General features: G+C 43.6%; 1 protein-coding gene across 4 annotated transcripts in view; it reads left to right on the top strand.

Moving 5' to 3' along the window:
- Window positions 1-277: 277 nt before the first annotated feature.
- whrna (whirlin a) overlaps window positions 278-20,010 on the top strand; it is a 175,622-nt gene continuing 155,889 nt past the window's right edge. For all 4 annotated transcript variants that reach the window (XM_086187186.1, XM_086187188.1, XM_086187185.1 and 1 more), the window contains exon 1: window positions 278-1,727. In XM_086187186.1, coding sequence (XP_086043312.1) covers window positions 984-1,727 — 744 coding nt within the window. In that variant the 5' untranslated portion in view covers window positions 278-983. The remainder of the gene's footprint in view (window positions 1,728-20,010) is intronic.

Below are 20,010 nucleotides of genomic sequence, written 5' to 3'. Positions count from 1 at the left end.
ATGTGTGTATGAACGCAAACTAGTTGCCTATCGATAAGAAACGATAGAGACAATTAAAACATGTAATAACCATCAACTGGTGAATGTCCAGGCTCCAGCCGGGGCCCCCTTCATTCCTAATAATATTAATATTCGACCGGATTGCACAGACTGATGCTAATAACAGACCGGCCGTTCAACAACTTGTTGGCGGAGCTGGCGTCGCCAGCACGAGGCCATGAGGTTATAAATAATACTGGTATTACTCGTAGTTACGTCACTTCCTGTGAGAGGACCGTCGGAAAGCAGCTCGACTCCGCTGAGTCGCAGTAGTCGCGTCTGCGAGTCGGAGGCGCTTCAACACCGCTCCCAAATACCAGCGCCACCGACGGGAGTGCACGTCCCTCCGTCGGAGGTACACCCAGGAATACGTGTTCAGAAGAACTTGACGTCGTTCGGAACTAAACTCGCCCCCGGAGCAGGATACTACGAACTCCCCGGCAGCGCGAGCTGCTATTGTAACTTTTTTTTTCTTTTTCTCCGTCGGTGAAAAAAAAAACAAACGAAAAACAAAGCTGGGCTCGGGTTGACAGCGAGGCTGGTTCAGGCGGTTCTCTTGCTACGTGGGAGTCTGTGTTTACGGGCAGAGGAGCAGCGGAGGCTCGGCAGCCACCTGACCTCCTGGTGAAGGAGCCCGCAGCTAATGACGCCCAGCCTCCTCACTAAGCTCTTCGACGGCGAGTGCGGTGGTGACGCAACGTTTTGCACGGGAAGTTTATAGAACCTAATTAGAATTATGGTAAGAGATAATTAAATGGTTTCAACTCGACTTGATTGCTCCTCTACTCAGAAGTGTGAGCCGGGCAGCATGGATATAAACCGAGTGCTCGTCCTCCGGTGCTCGCTGTGCCAAGCGCCGGTCTAATCCCGCGCCAGCAGCCCGTAATGCCCGCACTGTAACCCGCACCAGTGGGGCTCCGTGTCCCGGTCCCACCGCCGCCAGCATGAGCAACACCGACCTGGAGCGCGTGTCTCTCAGCTCCTCCGCCAACTCGGTGGCCTCCAGCGCGCGGACGCTGTCGGCCAACGTGCGGAAGCTGCACAACGCGCTCAACCTGCTGCTGAACGACTTCGAGAGGGAGCAGTTTATCCACTGCCTCAACGTCTACCACTCCAAGCGCAACGTGTACGACCTGGTGCAGACCCTCAACGTCATCCTCAACGCGCCCAGCAAGCGGCAACTTCTGCCCATGCTTCGGCTGGTCATCCCCCGCTCAGACCAGCTCCTCTTCGAGCAGTACACCTCGGAGGGCCTTTACTTAAAATCGGATTTAGTCGCCAGCAACGGCGACGCCGAAACCCCGCCGGGACACTTCCCCAGTGCCAGCCCGACTCCCCCGGGGCACTTCTCATCAAACAACCCGCCGGAGTTTCAGGTGGCGCTGCGAGACTCGCCGGACAGCTTCAGCACCAGCAGCGACGGGACAGCTCCCCTGGTGCCGCTGCTCGGGAGGAACTTCATCCACGAGCCGCCCGGCGAGCTGCGGCAGGTCACCATGAAGCGGCACAAGAGCAACGAGGGCTTGGGCTTCAGCATCCGCGGCGGCTCGGAGCACGGAGTCGGTATCTACGTGTCTCTGGTGGAGCCAGGGAGCCTGGCGGAGAAGGAGGGTCTCCGGATCGGCGACCAGATCATGAAAGTCAACGACAAAGTCTTCGACAAAGTCACTCACGCCGAAGCTGTGAAGGTAAAATTGTTTTGTTTCCACAAACCCGCACAACATTCAGGGGCTGGACATTCATCCTTTGACAGGTGAACTGACACGTGAAATAACGTCACCGTGTAATTCATGTCTCCCGTGTGTGACAACACACTCCTACGGGCTCACCTGGTCACCCTGCTTTACTAAAAATAACCTGAAAGGGACAGTTTGTGAAAGGGAATGAAGAAGGGGCATGCAGGTAACTGGACACCTTCAAAGCAGCTGGTAACCATGGAAGAGTGTGTGTGCGTGTGTGTGTGTGTGTGTGTGTGCGCGCGCGCGCGCTCTACTCTCTATTTGCCTATGACGGCTTCAGTCCTGAGCACTCTTGTCCATACCAGAGTTTTTGCTGATATGCTGATACTTTAACCGACCCGTAGCGGATATTTATCCACGTCGATATCACGGATGCAAAAGAAAGTTTATAAGATATCCACTTTTTTGTAAATACCTACTAACTAATGAAACTATTTTTTCTTTATTACCAAAACATCCTGCGGAGTCCATTAATAATTATTTCTGCCACAACAGTGGTTGACCAAAGAAGAAGAACGACCCAAATGTTGGCCTACAAAAGTCTCTTGGTCCAGCATTCATCTCCCCCCCCCCCATCCCCGTACATCCATGCTCCCTATATTTTTACTGTCCATCCACTTTTCCAGTGGACTGTCCCAGGGGTAAACAAAGTCTATTCTACAGAAGACCCTATGATGCTCAGAGTCGTTGCCTCAGCAGTTTTGTCTGGAATGCTGCAGCCAATCTTCATCTGCCCTCTTGTCCAGGTCTCTCTTGAAATATATATATATATATATATATATATATATATATATATATATATATATATATATATATATATATATATTTTATTTTTTTAATCTGATTTGCCTGGTGAAATGAAGGAAAAAGTTTGTCTGCTCGGGCTGCACTTGGATGGAGAAAATTGCTGTTTATCAGTTCAGAACCTGCGCCTGCAGCTTTCCAAAACAGAGATTTGTTTGTCCAGATGTGGATTATAGTTCAAACCCAGGTCTTTCTAACCTTCGCTGATCTTGAAAAAGTCATCCGGACTTTTATCTCTGACGTGACGCTCAGACAGAGTACAATCCCCCTGGTCCATTCAATCAAAACCTCTGTCCCTCCCAATAGGCTTATGATGCCAGGAGATGAGAGCGTGTTATCACTGATTTAGCCTTCGTTGGTGTTTCAGGATATTTTAATCTTGTGGCTGCAACATTCCAGGCTTGACTGGCTCATCCCAGATGCCTTCCCTGTCCTACCCACAGCAGAGGTCCTCTTGTCCTGTCGCCAGCTTGACTGGTGCCTCTCCCATTTCTGAGCACTGAACTTTTACATTCACATATTTTCACCATTATATTATTATTATTATTATTATATTGTCTTGGTATTTTATTTTTGCTTGTTTGAGGACGTGGTCAGCCACCCTGTAAGATGAAGAGATTGTTCTAGTTTCAGCTGGATCTTTTGTTCTGCTCTCCAGACATGAATCGAAACTGACAAGACTGCAGCCGGCTATCACGTTTCTCCTGATGAACATGAGCTCTGACAGAATACTCGTAGCAGAATTGACTGTTTGTCCCGATCATTTCGCTCCATATTTAAAGTCGCCTCTCATCTGTGCCTCTGAGGCCTTTCATTGCTGCGGCTGTAAGCGAACAATTGGAGGTTTTAGCTGCTGAGGGTCATTTCAGTTTGTTTCTAATTGGCGCAGTTGTGTTTCAGATTAGACAGGAGTGAAAACAAAGATGGATGGAGTGGAGTGTTCATCCGGTGTCAGCAAACCCTTTCTGGTTGTTCCCAGCTATGTTAACCTTATTAAAACCAAGCACCAAGTTCCCACATCCTCTGTGCTTTACAAATGGTATCAGCCTGTGGCCCCCTCATGCCACGCGTCTCTGTTTTCATGGAAGGTGCGTGAACAAAGTCATTGTGTTACAGCGGAAGTCTGCTGCTGTCCCTGTGTTGCTGGCAGCAAGTGCACTGGTTGCCCAGTCACTATGTGCATGTTTGGACATGATCCCCTCCAGTCGTCCAGCTACATAAATATCCGTTCAAGAAATGAAATCCCACACTTTTGGATCCTCCTTAACTTCACCTGAAGGGGTCAGTAAGGCTTTGTGAGTGCCATCTAATTACAGGAAGTGCAGGAGAAAATAAATCAGAGTAAATAGTAGTTTCCTGGCTGCAGCTCCAGCTCTGTGAATGTGTTACACAGAGGCTTACAGAGAGTTGGTTCACTTCTTAAATAAGGTGATGCTGTTAGCGCCTTTCATGCTATTTGAGTTGTGTGTCTGCTGAATTATGGACTGTGCCTGATAACTATTTGCTTCTTTGTTGTTGTTGTTGTTTTCTCAAGAGGTTGCATGCTAAAGTTTCCCCCATATTTAAGTGAAACTTGGCGGCACGGTGGTGCAGTGGTCAGCACTGTGGCCTCACAGCAAGAAGGTTCCAGGTTCCAGCCCCGGTTCCATCACAGGATCTTTCTGGTTGAGTCTCCATGTTCTCCCTGTTCCTGTGTCAGTCAGTCCAAAGACATCAAGAGAGGACGAGGCTGATTGATACTCTAAATTGACCGTAGGTGTGACTGTGAGTGTGAATGGTTGTCTGTCTCTATGTGTTGGCCCTGTGATGGACTGGTGACCTGTCCAGGGGCTGAAGGCTGCTAGGATAGGCTCCACCCCCCGTGACCCTTAACAGGATAAGCAGCAGAAAATGGATGGATGGATAAAGCGCAACTTAGATCGTGCATTTAGTAAGATGTGTAATACATACAGTGTATACATAAATAAGTGAATCAATGACACAAGTACACCACTGATTAATAAGCTATCAGCTTTTTTTACCCCAAACTATCATTGTTATTGTTATTAGAGCAGCATCTCTTGTCTGTGGCCACTGCTGGTCCTATGTACCACCAGAACTGCTGTTTTGCCTTCTGCTGACATCAGTGTGACAGGTAGGCACGCGGCCAAGAGGAGAGAGGCTCAGTCAGAGATAAAATCTGCTTGGGATCATTAATACTGGTTCAGTTATTTTCATGCCTCCTCGGTTTAGTCTAATTATTATTACTGGCTTGTAAAACTGTAATCATCTTTCGTCTCTGCCAACTCGTGAGTTATTTTTATCAACTTATATTGTGTAAAAAAATAGCAGAAAATAAATTTAAAAAAAAAAATCATCTTACCATTTTACCCCCAGAATTCTGTTTTATACTCCAGTCAAGAAGACACACAAAACATTTGCAGATCCTGCATGTGAACATTCATCTCAACCTGAGCATTTTAAGCCCTCAAGGGTGTGTTCATATTTTAGACAGTGTTGCGTTTAAGGAAGTTCAGGGAGAAACATGGTTGTAATTTCCATTGTTGTCCAAAAACGCTCCGATTCAGAGCAGTCGTAGAGGGACTTTATGAAGCATTTACTCCTCCCATTATTCCTTAAATATTGACTTAAAGCAACTGACACAATCAGCTGCAAAATGAAAAGCTTTTCATTTTTTTAAATAAAAATCAAACACAGAACAACATTTGAAGGTATTCAATTCATTGAGATCATAATTTGATATATTTATTAAATATGTTTTTGGTGCTATGAGTCACTTACTGCTGGGAGCAGAGATGAAACAGGAAATGGCTGGGAGTTCAGAATCCTGGAAAATGTTCTGTGCAGGTGGTGCAAATGTCTCGGATCCGATTATGTACAAAGCTGAGTGAACAATTCCCTCCATGTGGTTCTTTTGTTGGGGTGGGATTTTGACACATTTTGCAGTTATTGAAGAATATAACACACGCTCTGTCACAGCTGCACACACCAGACCTTTTTAGCCGAAGCAGAGAGTAGAGCTTTTGATGTGCTTTACCAATGATGCTATCGATGTTATCAGGAGATTATTGTTCTGCCCCAGCAACTTAAATCTGTCCCTCTTAGTTGCTGGCGGCCACCAACTCTTTGAGAAATGAGGTCTCTGTCATGCCTCTGCAGTCTTGGACCAGCTCTTTAATAATTTTCAGCGGTGAACCCTGGAGAGAAACCTCACCTCAGTAGGCAGGCACTGGTAGTTCCCAGAATGTCTTTGCCATCTTGTGTGTATTTCAGGACTTCAACAGTATCAGAATAAGAGACGCAGATTTCGGTACAGTTAGTAGAGAGGTTCTAACAATTTGAGGAGCGTTACCAGAAGTTCGCTCAGCATGTAGCTCGGTGTTGATTTGTCAATAATAAATGCATCTAACAGAGTCCAGAATTACCGAAAGCACAAGTAACATCTGGATTAAATAGTGTACCCAAGGGGCGGGTGATATTACCTGAGAGCGCTGTAACAATGTTTTGAGAAATTTTCGCATTAACGATATTATTTACAATATTGCAAAATGCAGATTTTTTTTTGGGGGGGGGGGTCAACAGGCCAGCGTGAACATAATTATTTGCCTTCAACATATCCAGTAAAAACAAATATCTCTATATTACAGTAAAATACTATCATACAGGTGCTGGTCATGTAATTAGAATGTCGTGAAAAAGATTTATTTCATTAATTCCATTCAAAAAGTGAAACTTATATTGTATGTATATTATATTCATTCATTCCACACAGACTGATATATTTCAAATGTTTATTTCTTTTAATTTTGATGATTATAACTGACAACGAGTGAAAATCCCAAATTCAGTATCTCAGAAAATTAGAATATTACTTATGACCAATACAAAAAAAGGATTTTTAGAAATGTTGGCCGACTGAAAAGTATGAACTTGAAAAGTATGAGCATGTACAGCACTCAGTACTGAGTTGGGGCCCCTTTTGCCTGAATTGCTGCAGCAATGCGGTGTGGCATGGAGTCGATCAGTCTGTGGCACTGCTCAGGTGGGAGGAGAGCCCAGGTTGCGCTGATAGTGGCCTTCAGCGAATCCCTTCAGGATCGTGGGACTGATATATGGTATAAGGAAGCCAGTGATTAAGTCCATGGGTTCAAATTTGGAATCTACATAGTGAAAAATGTATAATTTGACACCAAGATCATACAAATAATACAAGTCTACGGGATTTTATGGCGTAATGCAATATTACTGTATACTCAATGGCGGCCATCTTGAAAAATGTCTGCCATCTTGAATTTTTTTTGGCACATCTTTTTTTCTCAAAAGAGCCATCCCTAAGGAGTATGTGTGCCAATTTTGGCGCTTGTATCCGCAAGTGAACGATTATTACCGCTATCTGCCCGGCTGCTTGGACACAGAGCTCGGTGAACAGCCAGCCAGCCTCAGTGGTCGTCTTTTGGACAACTGTCAAGTCAGCCGTCTTCCCCAGGATTGTGTAGCCCAGTGTTTCCCAACCAGGGGTACGCGTACCCCTAGGGGTACGTGAGCACATTGCAGGGGGTACGTGGAAAAATTAAGAATTTATTTCCACGATAATAAAAAATATTCTTAGTCATTTCATAAGTCCATCAATAAAATGGTACGTGTGCGCTATGACTTGTTTCCCTGGGGAGACAGTAACCTGTGGCACAGCCATACTAAAATCAAACAGCGGGAACCTGTTTACCTGCAGGTAAACATGGATAAATGGCTGAAACGTCCAGTTGCTGTGGATCCAGGAGGGGGAAAAGAGACCGCCGACAAACGCAAGAAAGATTCCAAACCTAAACCAAGGCAGTATAGAGAAAACTATATTTTATATGGATTCACTTCGACGTCTGCGGACCCACCGCAGCCTCAGTGCTACTTTTGCAGTGAAGTCCTGGCAAATAACCCCATGTATAATAACAATATAATAATAATAATATATTAGTATTAATAATACAGTATTAATAATACAAACGTTTACTATAATATTGTTTCTAATATTTATAATTTTTATTGCCTTGAAGGCAACATAATTTTATGTTTAATTTGAGTTAAATAAGAAGATAATGCCTGAATATTAAATGTTCAATTTAAGAAGATGAAATAAAATGACTTGTGTTGAATATTCAGTTGTGTTATGTTCTACTTTTGGAGAATCATGAACACGTATGAGTGAAGGGGTACTCATGGTATGACAAACAGGCTCAAGGGGTACACAAGACAAAAAAGGTTGGGAACCACTGGTGTAGCCTACAGAACCAGACTGAGAGACCACTTAAAGGCCTTTGCAGGTGTTTTGAGTTAATTAGCTGATTAGAGCGCAATATTGAACCTTTTCACAATACTCTAATTTTCTGGAAGTTGGGATTTTCACTCGTTGTCAGTTATAATCCTCAAAATTAAAAGAAGTAAACACTTGAAATATATCAGTCTGTGTGGAATGAGTGTATACATTATACAAGTTTCACTTTTTGAATGGAATTACTGAAATAAATCAACTTTTTCCCTGATACCTCCCTGTATAAATGCAATTAGTGATGGATACAAAACAAAAACACAACAGTGTGAAATATCCTGTTTAAACTTGGCAAAAATGTTCTTGTTGTTTGGCTTGAGAACAACAGCAGGTCAGTTTGAGGTTCCTATTCTGTATTTTCTAATACAGCAAAATGAAGGCACCCGCCACATATAAAGTGAACTGCACACTCTGGACTGCGCAGTTTGAAAATGACCTGAGCATGCAAGTGGCTAAAGCCTCAGCAACCCATTTACCTATTGAACCTATTTACTCTGTTGACTCGCTTTAGAAGTCACCGCTGCGCAGTTCTCCTCTCAGAATTTTTGGTACTCTTCGTTCTTTTAAAACCAAATCATTGCCATACTATCAAAGAGGTTCCTTTGTTCGGCGCTAACTCCAGCGGCGCATCTCGTCGGCACCTCCCACCACCATGTCTGACACGGTTGTACCGCACAGCTTTATGTCTGCCGTGTAACATCGTGACGACATGACGCCACAGAATCATACCACAGTATTTATTTTGGACCTGATCTTAGGATTATTGCGAACGCTACAATATTGCACACCCTTAATATACACTTATTTGTTTGTCTTAAAAGTTCAGCTGGTTGACGGAGTGAAGGCAGGATGAGGGAGCAAGACAGTTTTCCTGGCTTGATGTTTTTCTACGGAAAATGCTTTGTAACCTTTCGTCAATTTTTTTTGGTTTGCACAGCACACCGACTCTTAAGTTTTGGTCCCAGCTGTCTCATCAACCGTGGTTCTAGCAGCAACAGACAGCTGTTTTTGGCAAACAAGCTTTGTTGAACCCATGACACTCTACCTGCCCATCTCTAAATGTCAGGAATCCGGCCAGAGAGACACTTTCCTGGGAAATAGCAGGGACAGAAACAGCATTGGAAATTGGATGCATTCATCAGGTGTACATAAGCACGACCCCAAAGGACAGATAACGCTGATTCATATAACCTGGATGTGTGAACAGGCAACTTTGATTGAACATTTTAGCTGTAAAATCTTATGAGGTGATAATTTAACAGGGCTGTGTGCCTTTTAGCTAGATTTTGAGTTGTCAGGCCCGCAAAAAGCCAAAGGTGGGATTCACGCTGCTTTAAATGGACATAACTGTACCACTCATTCTGATTACCGTGTCAACCCAGATCAAAAAAATTGGACTGTCAGCAGTTGCTGCTCATTTAAAAAAAACTGTGTGTTATGAGAAAACTCATCAGAGAAATCCCTAATCTTGCACAAAGAAGGTCAGCTTTAAGTATGCCTTTGTTACTTACTTGGTTTTCAGAACATTACTAATTCAAACTATATTCCTCTGTGCTGTATACCTCTACTTAGGATTAATTCATTCCACTTTAGCTCCCCTCTGTTGCCTGATGAGTTCAGAGACGGGCTGTGAAAGCAGCAGATTGTTGTTTCACCCAGGGGACGAGTCAAGGGCTTACAGCTGTATATCGTCCTGTCCTGTGCTTTCCCTAAGAGCCTGTCTTGGCCCTGGTCTCTAGAGCCAGTGCCAAGGTGAGCCACCCCGTCAACATTTAGACCCTTTCATCATCCTCTCCTCAGTAGAGTGCTGAACAGTAAGGAAAGACAAAAATCCTGTTTTTTTGAGACAGAGCCTTAACAACAAGACTAAGTCTTGCCTCGCCATTAGCAGACTGTCGATCCCTCAGACTTTTTAATCAGATCGATTCAAGTGTAAGAGGGAGAAAGCGAGACAGTGATGGTATAGAGGCACAGAGATATGTCAACAGTAATCACAATGCTACAGTTGTCTTTTTCTTTGAAGCAGTTGGTGCTATGGCCCGCCAGAAAAAGGACCAGAAGGTGAGGGGTTCAGATAAAAGGATAAAAACATAGTCCAGTGAAATTCCCTGGGTTGACACCTGAACTGTTGCCAAGCACATTGACATGCAAAGACTTAACCACGAGACAGCGAAATGGGAGCTGAGAGGCCCGGAGCAGCTCTGCAGATTGTTAATCGTCAGTGTGTTGATTAGATGGCAGGGGGCAGATAGAAATCTCGTTAAACTAGAGGACACTATTAATTGATTAATAGCTGGGAGCTCAATGCGTGGTTGTAACGGGTGTTTCTTTCATAGAAAAGAGAACCCACGCAGTGTTTACTTCATCTGTAAACCCTGCAAGATGGAGCCTGAAAATTTCCAAATTGTGCTGCACATTTCGGGCACTGACTTTACAAATGGATATTTGAAAATAGCAACGGTGTCTGTTTCATTACTGTCATTAACAAAATCTGCTGTGCAAGATTTCATATAAACCACATTTGATCATTACTGGGATTTCGTGTGCTATCCAGTACGTTAGTCATTGGCACAGTGTGTCCCAATTAGTTCAGCTTGACCAGTTAGTGGTCATTCAACACACTCCCCATCCATCCATCCATTTTCTATACCACTTATTACCCTGGATGGGTCGCCACACCATCGTAGGATCCCCCTATACCAAAAAGACCTGGAGGTCCCAGGTCCCCCTGACAACAGTGTTGTTTTTGGCAGGCATTTTAGATTTAGTTTTAGTCTTAGTCTTTTGGACCAAATGCTTCTTAGTTTTCGTCACATTTTAGTCATTTCTACCCTTGATAGTTTAGTCGACTTTTAGTCGACGAAAACTCCAAGGTTTTAGTCAAATATCAAAGATACCTATAAATAAAAGATATGTGTATGTACTTGATAGGCCAATACAGGTGTGAGAATGAAGCACTGAGACTGATCTACCTTTCAAAGGTGAGTTTTTTCCCCTCTTTTTCTTTCTCTACCTTTTACTTTTATTATTTTGTTGCAGATGCAGACAACACACTGGCACACAATATGAGTATTGTATCACAATAAAATAGGATGAAACAAAAAATAAAAGCACACTTGACTTCCATGTGAACGACCATATGTCCCTACATATTGGCTTTAGCTGCTATTATTGGTTAAAGCATCCACGTGTGTTGCTTACGATAGGGAACAGCAGCAGGTCTGAAGACGGCCGTGTTCGACGGGTGGTCCACAAATGGACAGGGATTTTATTCATAACATGCTAAATTAATAGAAGGGCTGGTTTAAACGAGCCAACATTAGTGGGGCACCTGGCAGCCCCATTCATTCTAGCTTTAGCATGTAGCACTAGGAAGCAGTCTCTGCACCACGGGGGAGGTGGAACCACCACCACCACCACAAAACTTTAGGCTTAAAAAAGAAAATGCATCACAGGGCTGGCCTCACATTGACTAAAGCTATGCTTTAATCATCCCTCTTTTCACGACCACCACACACCGCTGCTGCTGCCGTGGTGTGTGTCTCGTCCACTGCAGACAGGCCCAGACTGTCTCTGTGTGTGCATGTGTGTGCGCATGCGAGAGAGGCTTTTAGTGCGTGTGTACTGATGATGGGGGCGTGGCCATTAGAACCAACAGCTACAGCTGGCTCCATTCTGATGTTTGAGCTCTTGATTGACATTGCACGCATGTTATCCATTGTCATCTTCCGCTTATTCCTACACATTAAGGGTGGCGGGGGGCTGGAGCCTATCCCAGCGTCAACGGGCGAGAGGCAGGGTTCACCCTGGACAGGTCGCCAGTCCATCGCAGGGCCAACATACAGAGACGAACAACCATTCACACTCACAGTCACACCTACAGTCAATTTAGAGTATCAATCAGCCTCGTCCCCTCTTGATGTCTTTGGACTGTGGGAGGAAGCTGGAGTACCAGAGAGAACCCACACAGGAACAGGGAGAACATGGAGACTCCACACAGAAAGATCCCGTGATGGAGCTGGGACTCGAACCCAGAAACTTCTTGCTGTGAGGCCACAGTGCTGACCACTGCACCACTGTGCAGCCCCATGCATGTTATACTTAGCGGAAAAAACCTGCATGTTTTGAAACTTTGATCGTCCACCCACTAACAATTTAGTCTCGTCTCGTCCTCGTCAGACGAAAATGTATACAATTTCATCACATTTTAGTCTTTACAGGGCTTTGGTGACGTTCGTCTTAGTGTCATTATCGTCATGGAAAAAGGGGTCTGACGTCGTCATTTTCATTTTCGTCCAGCGTGACGAAAACAACACTGCCTGTCAACAACAGTCACATTCAATTAGTATCTGAAACCCTACACCTTGATAGGATGTTCAAGTTTACCTTCTCGCCTTTGGATTCAGAATCTCCAGCTTTGCTAGGATGGCCAGCAGGAGGAGGAGTTAATATAGACAGGCTCTCTCACAGCCACACTTACAGTCAATTTAGAGTGTGGATTAACCTCGTCGCCTCTTGATGTCTTTGGACTGTGGGAGGACCCACAGTACCAGAGAGAACACACACAGGAACAGGGAGAACATGGAGACTCACACAGAAAGATCCCTGATGGAGCCGGGACTGGAACCTGGAACCTTCTTGCTGTGAGGCCACAGTGCAGACCACTGCACCACCATACAGCTCCTCCTCCTGTGCTCATTTGAGCAAATCAGAGCTTCTATGTCTGGTCCACAGACTTCAACAGTGACGGACCACAGTCACACAGCCACAATTTGATTTGCTCAAATGAGGTGTCAATCAAAGTTTAGCGGGCAGCTGCCGTCTTTACTTACATGCAAATGAGGTACACAAATCTGTTAGCTAATTGGAAATGATGCAATGGTCACCTAATTCTTTTATGAAGGTAAGATAGGTAAGTCTTCTTAATCTTGGAACTGTTTGGTTTTTGATCGACTAAAAGATGGTTTATTTGCAGCCACTGATTCTACGTCTTGAAAGAGTTTTGAGAAATTCAATCAGAGAGTTAAGTTTCCCAACAACCCACCACCCATGGGTTTTCATCAGCCTGCAATACCATACCGTGATGAAATTTAAGCAAGATGTAAAGACATAAAAGAATTGGATGCTGCCCAACCTTGTAACTTTAATTTCTCAGTGTTAAGTGACAAAACAGGACGTGGTCATGGAACAAAACACAAAAACTCGATAAAATATGCACCACCTGCAAGAGAATTTGACTGGTAGGGTTCATCTTGAGAAAGGCTGAGAGTCTTCCTACCTAAAAGGTTTTGGGTTTCCATAACATCATTATACAGCATTTTAGACATAAGATATTATTCACACAGCCACAAAAGGTCACCTTTACCGTTTACGATACCGATTCCATTTTCGATTCTGCTTAACGTTTAGGTTCTTTATTGATGCTCTTATCGATTATCATTTGGAAAAAAAAAAAGGGAGAAACTAACAGTCAGACTCTCTTCTAAATGTAATGCGTGAGAAGGAAGTCACTTCATGTGAACAGTTAGTAATAGCAGGTTTGACAATGAGGCGTTAACATGATAGCTAATGCTGCAGTGCCTGCAGTATTAACAGCAGAGCTGCTGCTGGGTTGAGATTCACTCCAGAGCAGACCGAAAATGCGACATCCATTCAGAGTGATGCATGTTGCATGCTGTGTGTGTGCAACTGTGTCTGCATAGTGGTAGGATTTGCTCCCTTTGATGAAATATCCACTTTGCAAGTATTGCAAGTTGCCCTGTTGTCATCCTTTCTTGTGAAATGTAACCAAACGTCCAAGCGTGATGACGTCATTGGTGCCCACTGGGATCGATAAGGGAATCGTTTGCAGAACTGGCAAATGATTCCAAGGAATTGAAACACGTTTTCTATTCCCATCCCTAGTCATAAGTACTGCTGGCATGAATAACTATCTGTCTATGGATGGATCCACAAAGCCCACCCATATTTCGGGTATGTTTTTATTTTGGCCAATATGCTAAAAAAAAAAAAAAAAAAAAAAAAAGTTGAGGTATTTGCGTTTATGAGCACACATTTAAGGGTAGTTTTAGATACGTGGTGGGAAATCGGTATGGGTGTTTGGTGTGATCTTCTTCCTGCTCAGACTCTCGTGAGCTGTGCTCATTGGATGGATGTGAGGGTCTTGTCATTGTGAAGATACTGCACTTATGCTGCAAGCCTATTAAACACTGCAGTGAGCAGATTGGAGTATATGAGGTACAGCGCCTTCAGGCCTGCCCCCGGGGCTTGTGTTTACATACAGCACTGCTATTTTATGTACCTACTAACTCTAAGCAGCATATTCATCTAATGAGTCAAGCCAGGGAGAGCAAGTGTCTGATAAGATGGAGCTGATTGTTACCTAAAGGCACACTCAAGGTTACCACATAACACTAAACTGCACAATCATCAAACCCAATGAGTTATTTCTCTCCTTTCTTTATTCCCAGCCCTCAACTACAGTTGCCATGCCCTTGAAAATGACACTTAGCTGGTCAAGTGGCAAAAAAATGGAATTTACCACCATATGATGTGTGTCACATGTGAAGAAATGCGGTGCTACAACAAAATCCCCCACCCCCATCCCGTCACTACAACTACACACAAGACAAAAATTACAAATTTACGACCAATACTTTTGGCCTCTTTCTACCATCTGAAGGTCTACTGGTTTACATAACCACTTCCCTGGGCTTTCTGCTGCTGGCGTTTTACAGCCTTGTGCCTCCTTTTATTGGTAAACGTATGCACGCATAAGAATGATTTATGTGTGTACAAATTATGGTGTGCTGGCTATGCTTTTTTATGCACGATTTTTATGAAAGATAGACTTTAAGTAGCGGGAATAATGCATTTGCTTGAGTTCAATTGTAAAACCATCGGCCATTCTTCAAATGAATAAACATACAAAAGTAGATACATGGATGAGCACAAATAAATAGTCTGTGTTTGTGATTAAGTGAAGGGACCCTTGGAGATGCACTTCCCTGGAGTGCCAGCAATGCAGTTTTAACACTGATTATAAGAACAGTTGTTGACTAAATAGTTTAAGACAGAAAAGCATTTCAACATTCCTTGCATTTATAGTTAGATTCTACTTGTGATAATTTACAGAACATTTGCCTCACAGCAGGAAGGTTCTAGGTTTGAATCTGACGCCCATCTGGGGTCTTTCTGTGTGGAGCTTGCATGTTCTCCCTGTGCCTGTGTGGGTTTTCACAGGGTGCTCCAGCTTCCTCCTACACACCAAAAACAGGCAAGTTGTGTTGATTGAAGACTCTAAATTGCCTGTAATGTGAAAGAGCAAAAGATTGTCTGTTCCCAGTGCCAGTTGGGGTAGGCTCCAATTCCTGGTGTTTCCTGAATAAAGTATAGACAAAGAGTGGATGGATTGATGGACTTCACCTGGCGAGGATCACATTTCACCATCAGATTGGTGGGTCAAAGCGGGCATTGGTGATGTTGGCTATACTGATTTTTGATGAACTCCATGTTCAGTTTAAAAAATATGTCGGGTACAGCCTTGCAAGCTGTCACAGAGAGCAGATTAAACCGTTTGGCAAGATTGAATATCTGATTAAGAAAATGATAATACTTCTAATATCCTCCCTCCCCTGGCCATTTTTTTTATTTGCAGATTGCGAATGCCTGATTCTTGGCTGTATGATTACAAAACAAGATGAAGATCGGCAATTCTTCTTGATCATCTTTGAATTTGGGGGCAGAATTGTCCACTAAAGAACGGAAAAAAAAAATACCATCAGTTACAGTTCAAATCTGAGGATATGTTCCATGGTAAAAGACATGGAAGGACAGAATCAGACATGAAATGCAACTTCAGCCTGTATATTGCCTCCAGTCCTGCTGTTTCCTGCTGTTTGATAGAACATGTCAGAACTATGCACCACACAGGCACCGACTCAAGTTTACAGATTACTTGTGATAGATTCTCTCTGACCCACAGTGGGGTTGTGCTGTATGTCATCCATGATTAATTGAATTGAGTTTCAGATCGTCAGTGTTGCACCACAGCAGGAGTACTTTAAAATATTAAAACATCATGTGCATTTTGTGAATCATTTTATTCCCTGGATAGATCATAAATGTGGTGAGTTGCATTGCCACTGGAACTTACTTGGTAATGTTTACTGTATGACAGTGGCACTGTGGTTCAGATTACATGTTAAGGGGGTTTGGATCAATTTTTGTGTTTGCAAGTCTCTCAGAACTATTTAAGGTTATGACTTGTGGCCCAAAAGACAGTGTTTTAGTGTGTTTTAGATTTATGTTGATAAAATGAGATTTTAAATCCAAATAACTCCTGTCTAATCCACAGATACCCACGCTGACAGAAAGGGCCCTGTTTAAGTGATCTTTGGAAGCAGGGTGTGGGTGGCGCTATGTGTGTCCTGTGCAATCGGAGCGTGATCAGCTTCATTTTGGTATTTAGAGGGCCCATATCAGAGCGCAAACCACGGCTCAGGGTGAAAAAGGGCAGTCATTAGACTCTTAATTATTCCTAGGAGAGTTTCGGGCATGACAAAACTCAAACCAGTCAGAATGCCTCGTGTCATATAAAGCCCAGGGCGCACCAGGATTTGCCATCTTGCTATTTCCGTGGTACACTGGTTTAGGCTCAGGAGAACTTAATGCTTCTCATCTAGAAACGGACCTCTTGAAGGTGCACATGCACATCTTATATTCATATGCAAGAGCAACAAGAAAAGAATCCACACAAGCAATCAGAGTTGAAGCAGGCCTGGGAGGAGGTGGCAGCCAGTCTTTCCACATTGTTGAGCATCAATGGAACCACTTTGCAATGTCACGCATCTGATTGTTTGTTTGTTGTGCCCTTTAAATAGCACTTACTACATCACGTCACGCACAAGTTAATTTGTAAACTAAAGGGCGAGGGTGCTTGGAATGAAAACGTCCCATGTGCCAGCTTGAAACTAGCATGACTCTTATGCTTGCCCAAGCGGCAGCCCGTGCCATGCTTTAAATATTGGCCAAAGTCTTAAGACACTTTGCTGTATCAGTACCTTCAAGATGTGAATCCACATCAAGGGCAAGAATTGAAAAGTATTTTGTTCAGTTAAGAGAGGGAGAGAGAGTAAATATTATCGTGTCCCAGGCTTTTAATCAGAGAGGAGGATTGACAAGATTGATGTAACATGAGCATTGCAATCAATCATCATTGTAGTAAATTGGAACAGCCCTGTTTGTTTGAGCTTCATCACCAGGGATGCTGTGCTGTCATAAGCACATGACTGCACAAGGGATTTCTTTTTCTTTCTTTCTTTTTTTTTGTGGCAGGTGTATTTTCCTTTCCTCTTCACACGACATTGTGGCCCTCCAGGCATTTAATATGACACAACCTCCATAAAACTGTCTCAATTTGTGCCAGTGAAGCAGTTTCAAAATCCAGGCTCACCTTGCTGATGTTAAAATCACGGAGGGACCCGGTGTATTTTAGGTAAAAAGAATCTGCTCTTCAAACCCCCAGACTGTGAAACTGTGAGGACCACTTCTTTAACATTGAAGAAGTCTCTCCTTCCTACTGAATATTTGACATCTACTGGTTTTGTCATCTTTGCTTCATCTGATTTTTTTCATTGATTATTTTTTGAGAATACAGGCTGACTTGTGCACATACAGTAAACCCACATGAATATCTATCCTGGGATTGACCCGCCTGCGTTCTGTTATATTTGGCACTTAAGTGACTCATGTAATGTGTAATTATTTTACAATGGAGCTGCCAAAGGCTTCTGTTCACTGAGAGGGTGTTCTCAATCTCTCACCTGGCTGTCACTGTTCTAAATGACCTGAAGCAGCAGCCATTAATGCCCAATCAATGAGCTGCATACTTCCATTCTTGCTAGCTGTCTACACACAGGAAATGAGACATTCTATTAGCTCCCGTTTAGTCTCACAGACATCAGATTCCATTATGTAAGGACTGTGGTGAGACCAAGTTTGCATTTAAAAGAGACTGAAATGTATTTAATATTGGTGCCGAGCGTGGCTGCTGCAGCTATCCGAACAGTGCAGGAAGCTTCTAAAACTACATGCCGGTGGTCCTTACCTTGTTTGGGTGACCCATTCATGTTCACTAATCTCTAACAGCATCCCTCCAACACAACACTGATTGACGGAAAGTCTCATCACTGGTGGTGAAGAGTTGAGTCCGGATTTGTCAGCTGGTGATATGATTGATGGAGCAGCCTTAGTGATGCCCTCCTGTCTCTGAGCTTTTTATTTTTACAGTGTTTACTGAAATCTTTGATCAGAGGTCGTACTACTGGCGTACAGCTACTCTGAACCTTGGAGGGGATTTATGGTTGAATTGAGATTGTTTGGTATTTTCTCTGAGGCTCCATTTCTACCATCGAGGGAGTTTTGAGACTGAAGGAAGTCTGCTTTGAATATCAATGAAGATTTGGAAGGTTCATTGTTACTATGGTTTTTGTCTGTTGCTCTTTGACAAGTATAATTATGAGCAGGGCACAGGCAGAATTGTGTAGGTAGCTCGTACATGCAAACACAGAAGCACAGTGTGGATTATTATCCTGATCAGAGAGTTCGAGAGCAAAAACATCATTAAAGAAAGTTCTGTGCTTTTTCTTCTCTTTCTGTCTTCAAAAACTGAACTTTATGGCGAACATAGTACTCAGTTGGCAAATTCTTTCATTCAAATTTGGCCGTCTCCATTGCACAAGTTGTATGTACTGTTGTGTGAATGTACAGGACTTCTGTCTCGTGAGTATACAAGTTACCTCAATGTTGTATTAATGGCTATGAGTTACACTGTGGTCAGTTTCATTTCCACATGCGTTAACGGTAGGCGGTGTTTATATGTCTCGTCCCAGAATGAATTCACACACATGCACACTGGTTTGATGACGTGCTTGGGGCTGGAGGGTGAAAATTACATTGCTGATTGGAAAAGAACTGGAATTCAGATGTTATTTTCCTGTATTTTAAGCATGGTGCGAGCTGGTGCTCGGTCAAGCGAAAACACCATTGCTTGTTTCAAGCTGGTGCATACAACGATTCTACATCAAGCGCCCTCGCCCTTTGCCTAGTAAACGAAGTTATGCTGTAACTGTGCTGGCAGGTGCTTAATAATGTTAATGAGGTGTGGTCTGGTGAAACCATGGCTTTTGTTATTTGAGACTGTTCAAAAAACATTTCATCATGGACTGAGAAGAGGCTGGTCTTTGGGCATGGCGTTATGTTTGATGTGCTATTTAAAAGGCATGTCAATCAAATGAGCAGATGAGTGGCATTGCAATGTGGTTCTATTGACGCCTGACAGCGATGGAATCTCCTCCCAGGCCTGCTTCAACTTCGATGGCTGTGGTGGATGCCTGCTGCTCCTGTGTATGAACATAAGACGTGGGCGTGCACCTTCACCAAGCGCACAAGGAGGTCTGTTTCTTCACATGAGAAGTGCCTACCAGTTGAAATGTGGGAGCCACTGAAATGGCGGCGCACCAAGTCCTGGCGCACCCTGGGCTTTGAAGGGAATGACACAAGGCACTCTGATTGGTTTGTGAGTGATGTCACACCGATGAACCCTTAGCTGCTTAATGACTCCCTCTTTCCACCATGTTTTGTGCCCAAATGCACGGTACGCACATAGCGCCATCCACCTACCACCGAGCACCGTAGATCGCTTAAACAGGGCCCTATATAAAACACTGGAGGGAATAATTCTTGTGCCCTTCACATTTTAATTAAAAATGGTCGGATGTTGAGATGATCACTGTGGGATTTTTGTGGGGCTCTGTGCTAAACAAAGATGTGTTTTATGTCTGTACTACTCGCAGACTGGAATATCTCTGCAGCGCAACAATACTTCCTTTTGAGTGGTATTTGGACACGCATTTGACCTTCAGCAAATATTGCTCCTTGAGATTAAATGTTGAGCCCTAATTATTATAACGGTGAAATCTTTTACGCAAATAAAATTGCAGGTGTAGAGCGTTGTTTATTTTGCAGTATGGCTTTGACAATGCGCGTATACAGTACAACCAAATGCAGTACCTTGATTATATTTTGCTCAGCTCAGACTAACATTCT

Source organism: Aulostomus chinensis, chromosome 19, assembly GCF_037954235.1.
Source record: "Aulostomus chinensis isolate RoL2024-O1b breed Wild chromosome 19, RoL_Achi_v1.0, whole genome shotgun sequence".
In the NCBI taxonomy this organism is placed as follows: domain Eukaryota; kingdom Metazoa; phylum Chordata; class Actinopteri; order Syngnathiformes; family Aulostomidae; genus Aulostomus; species Aulostomus chinensis.
Note: the sequence above shows the minus strand (reverse complement) of the source record. Positions and strands in the feature narration are given on the sequence as shown.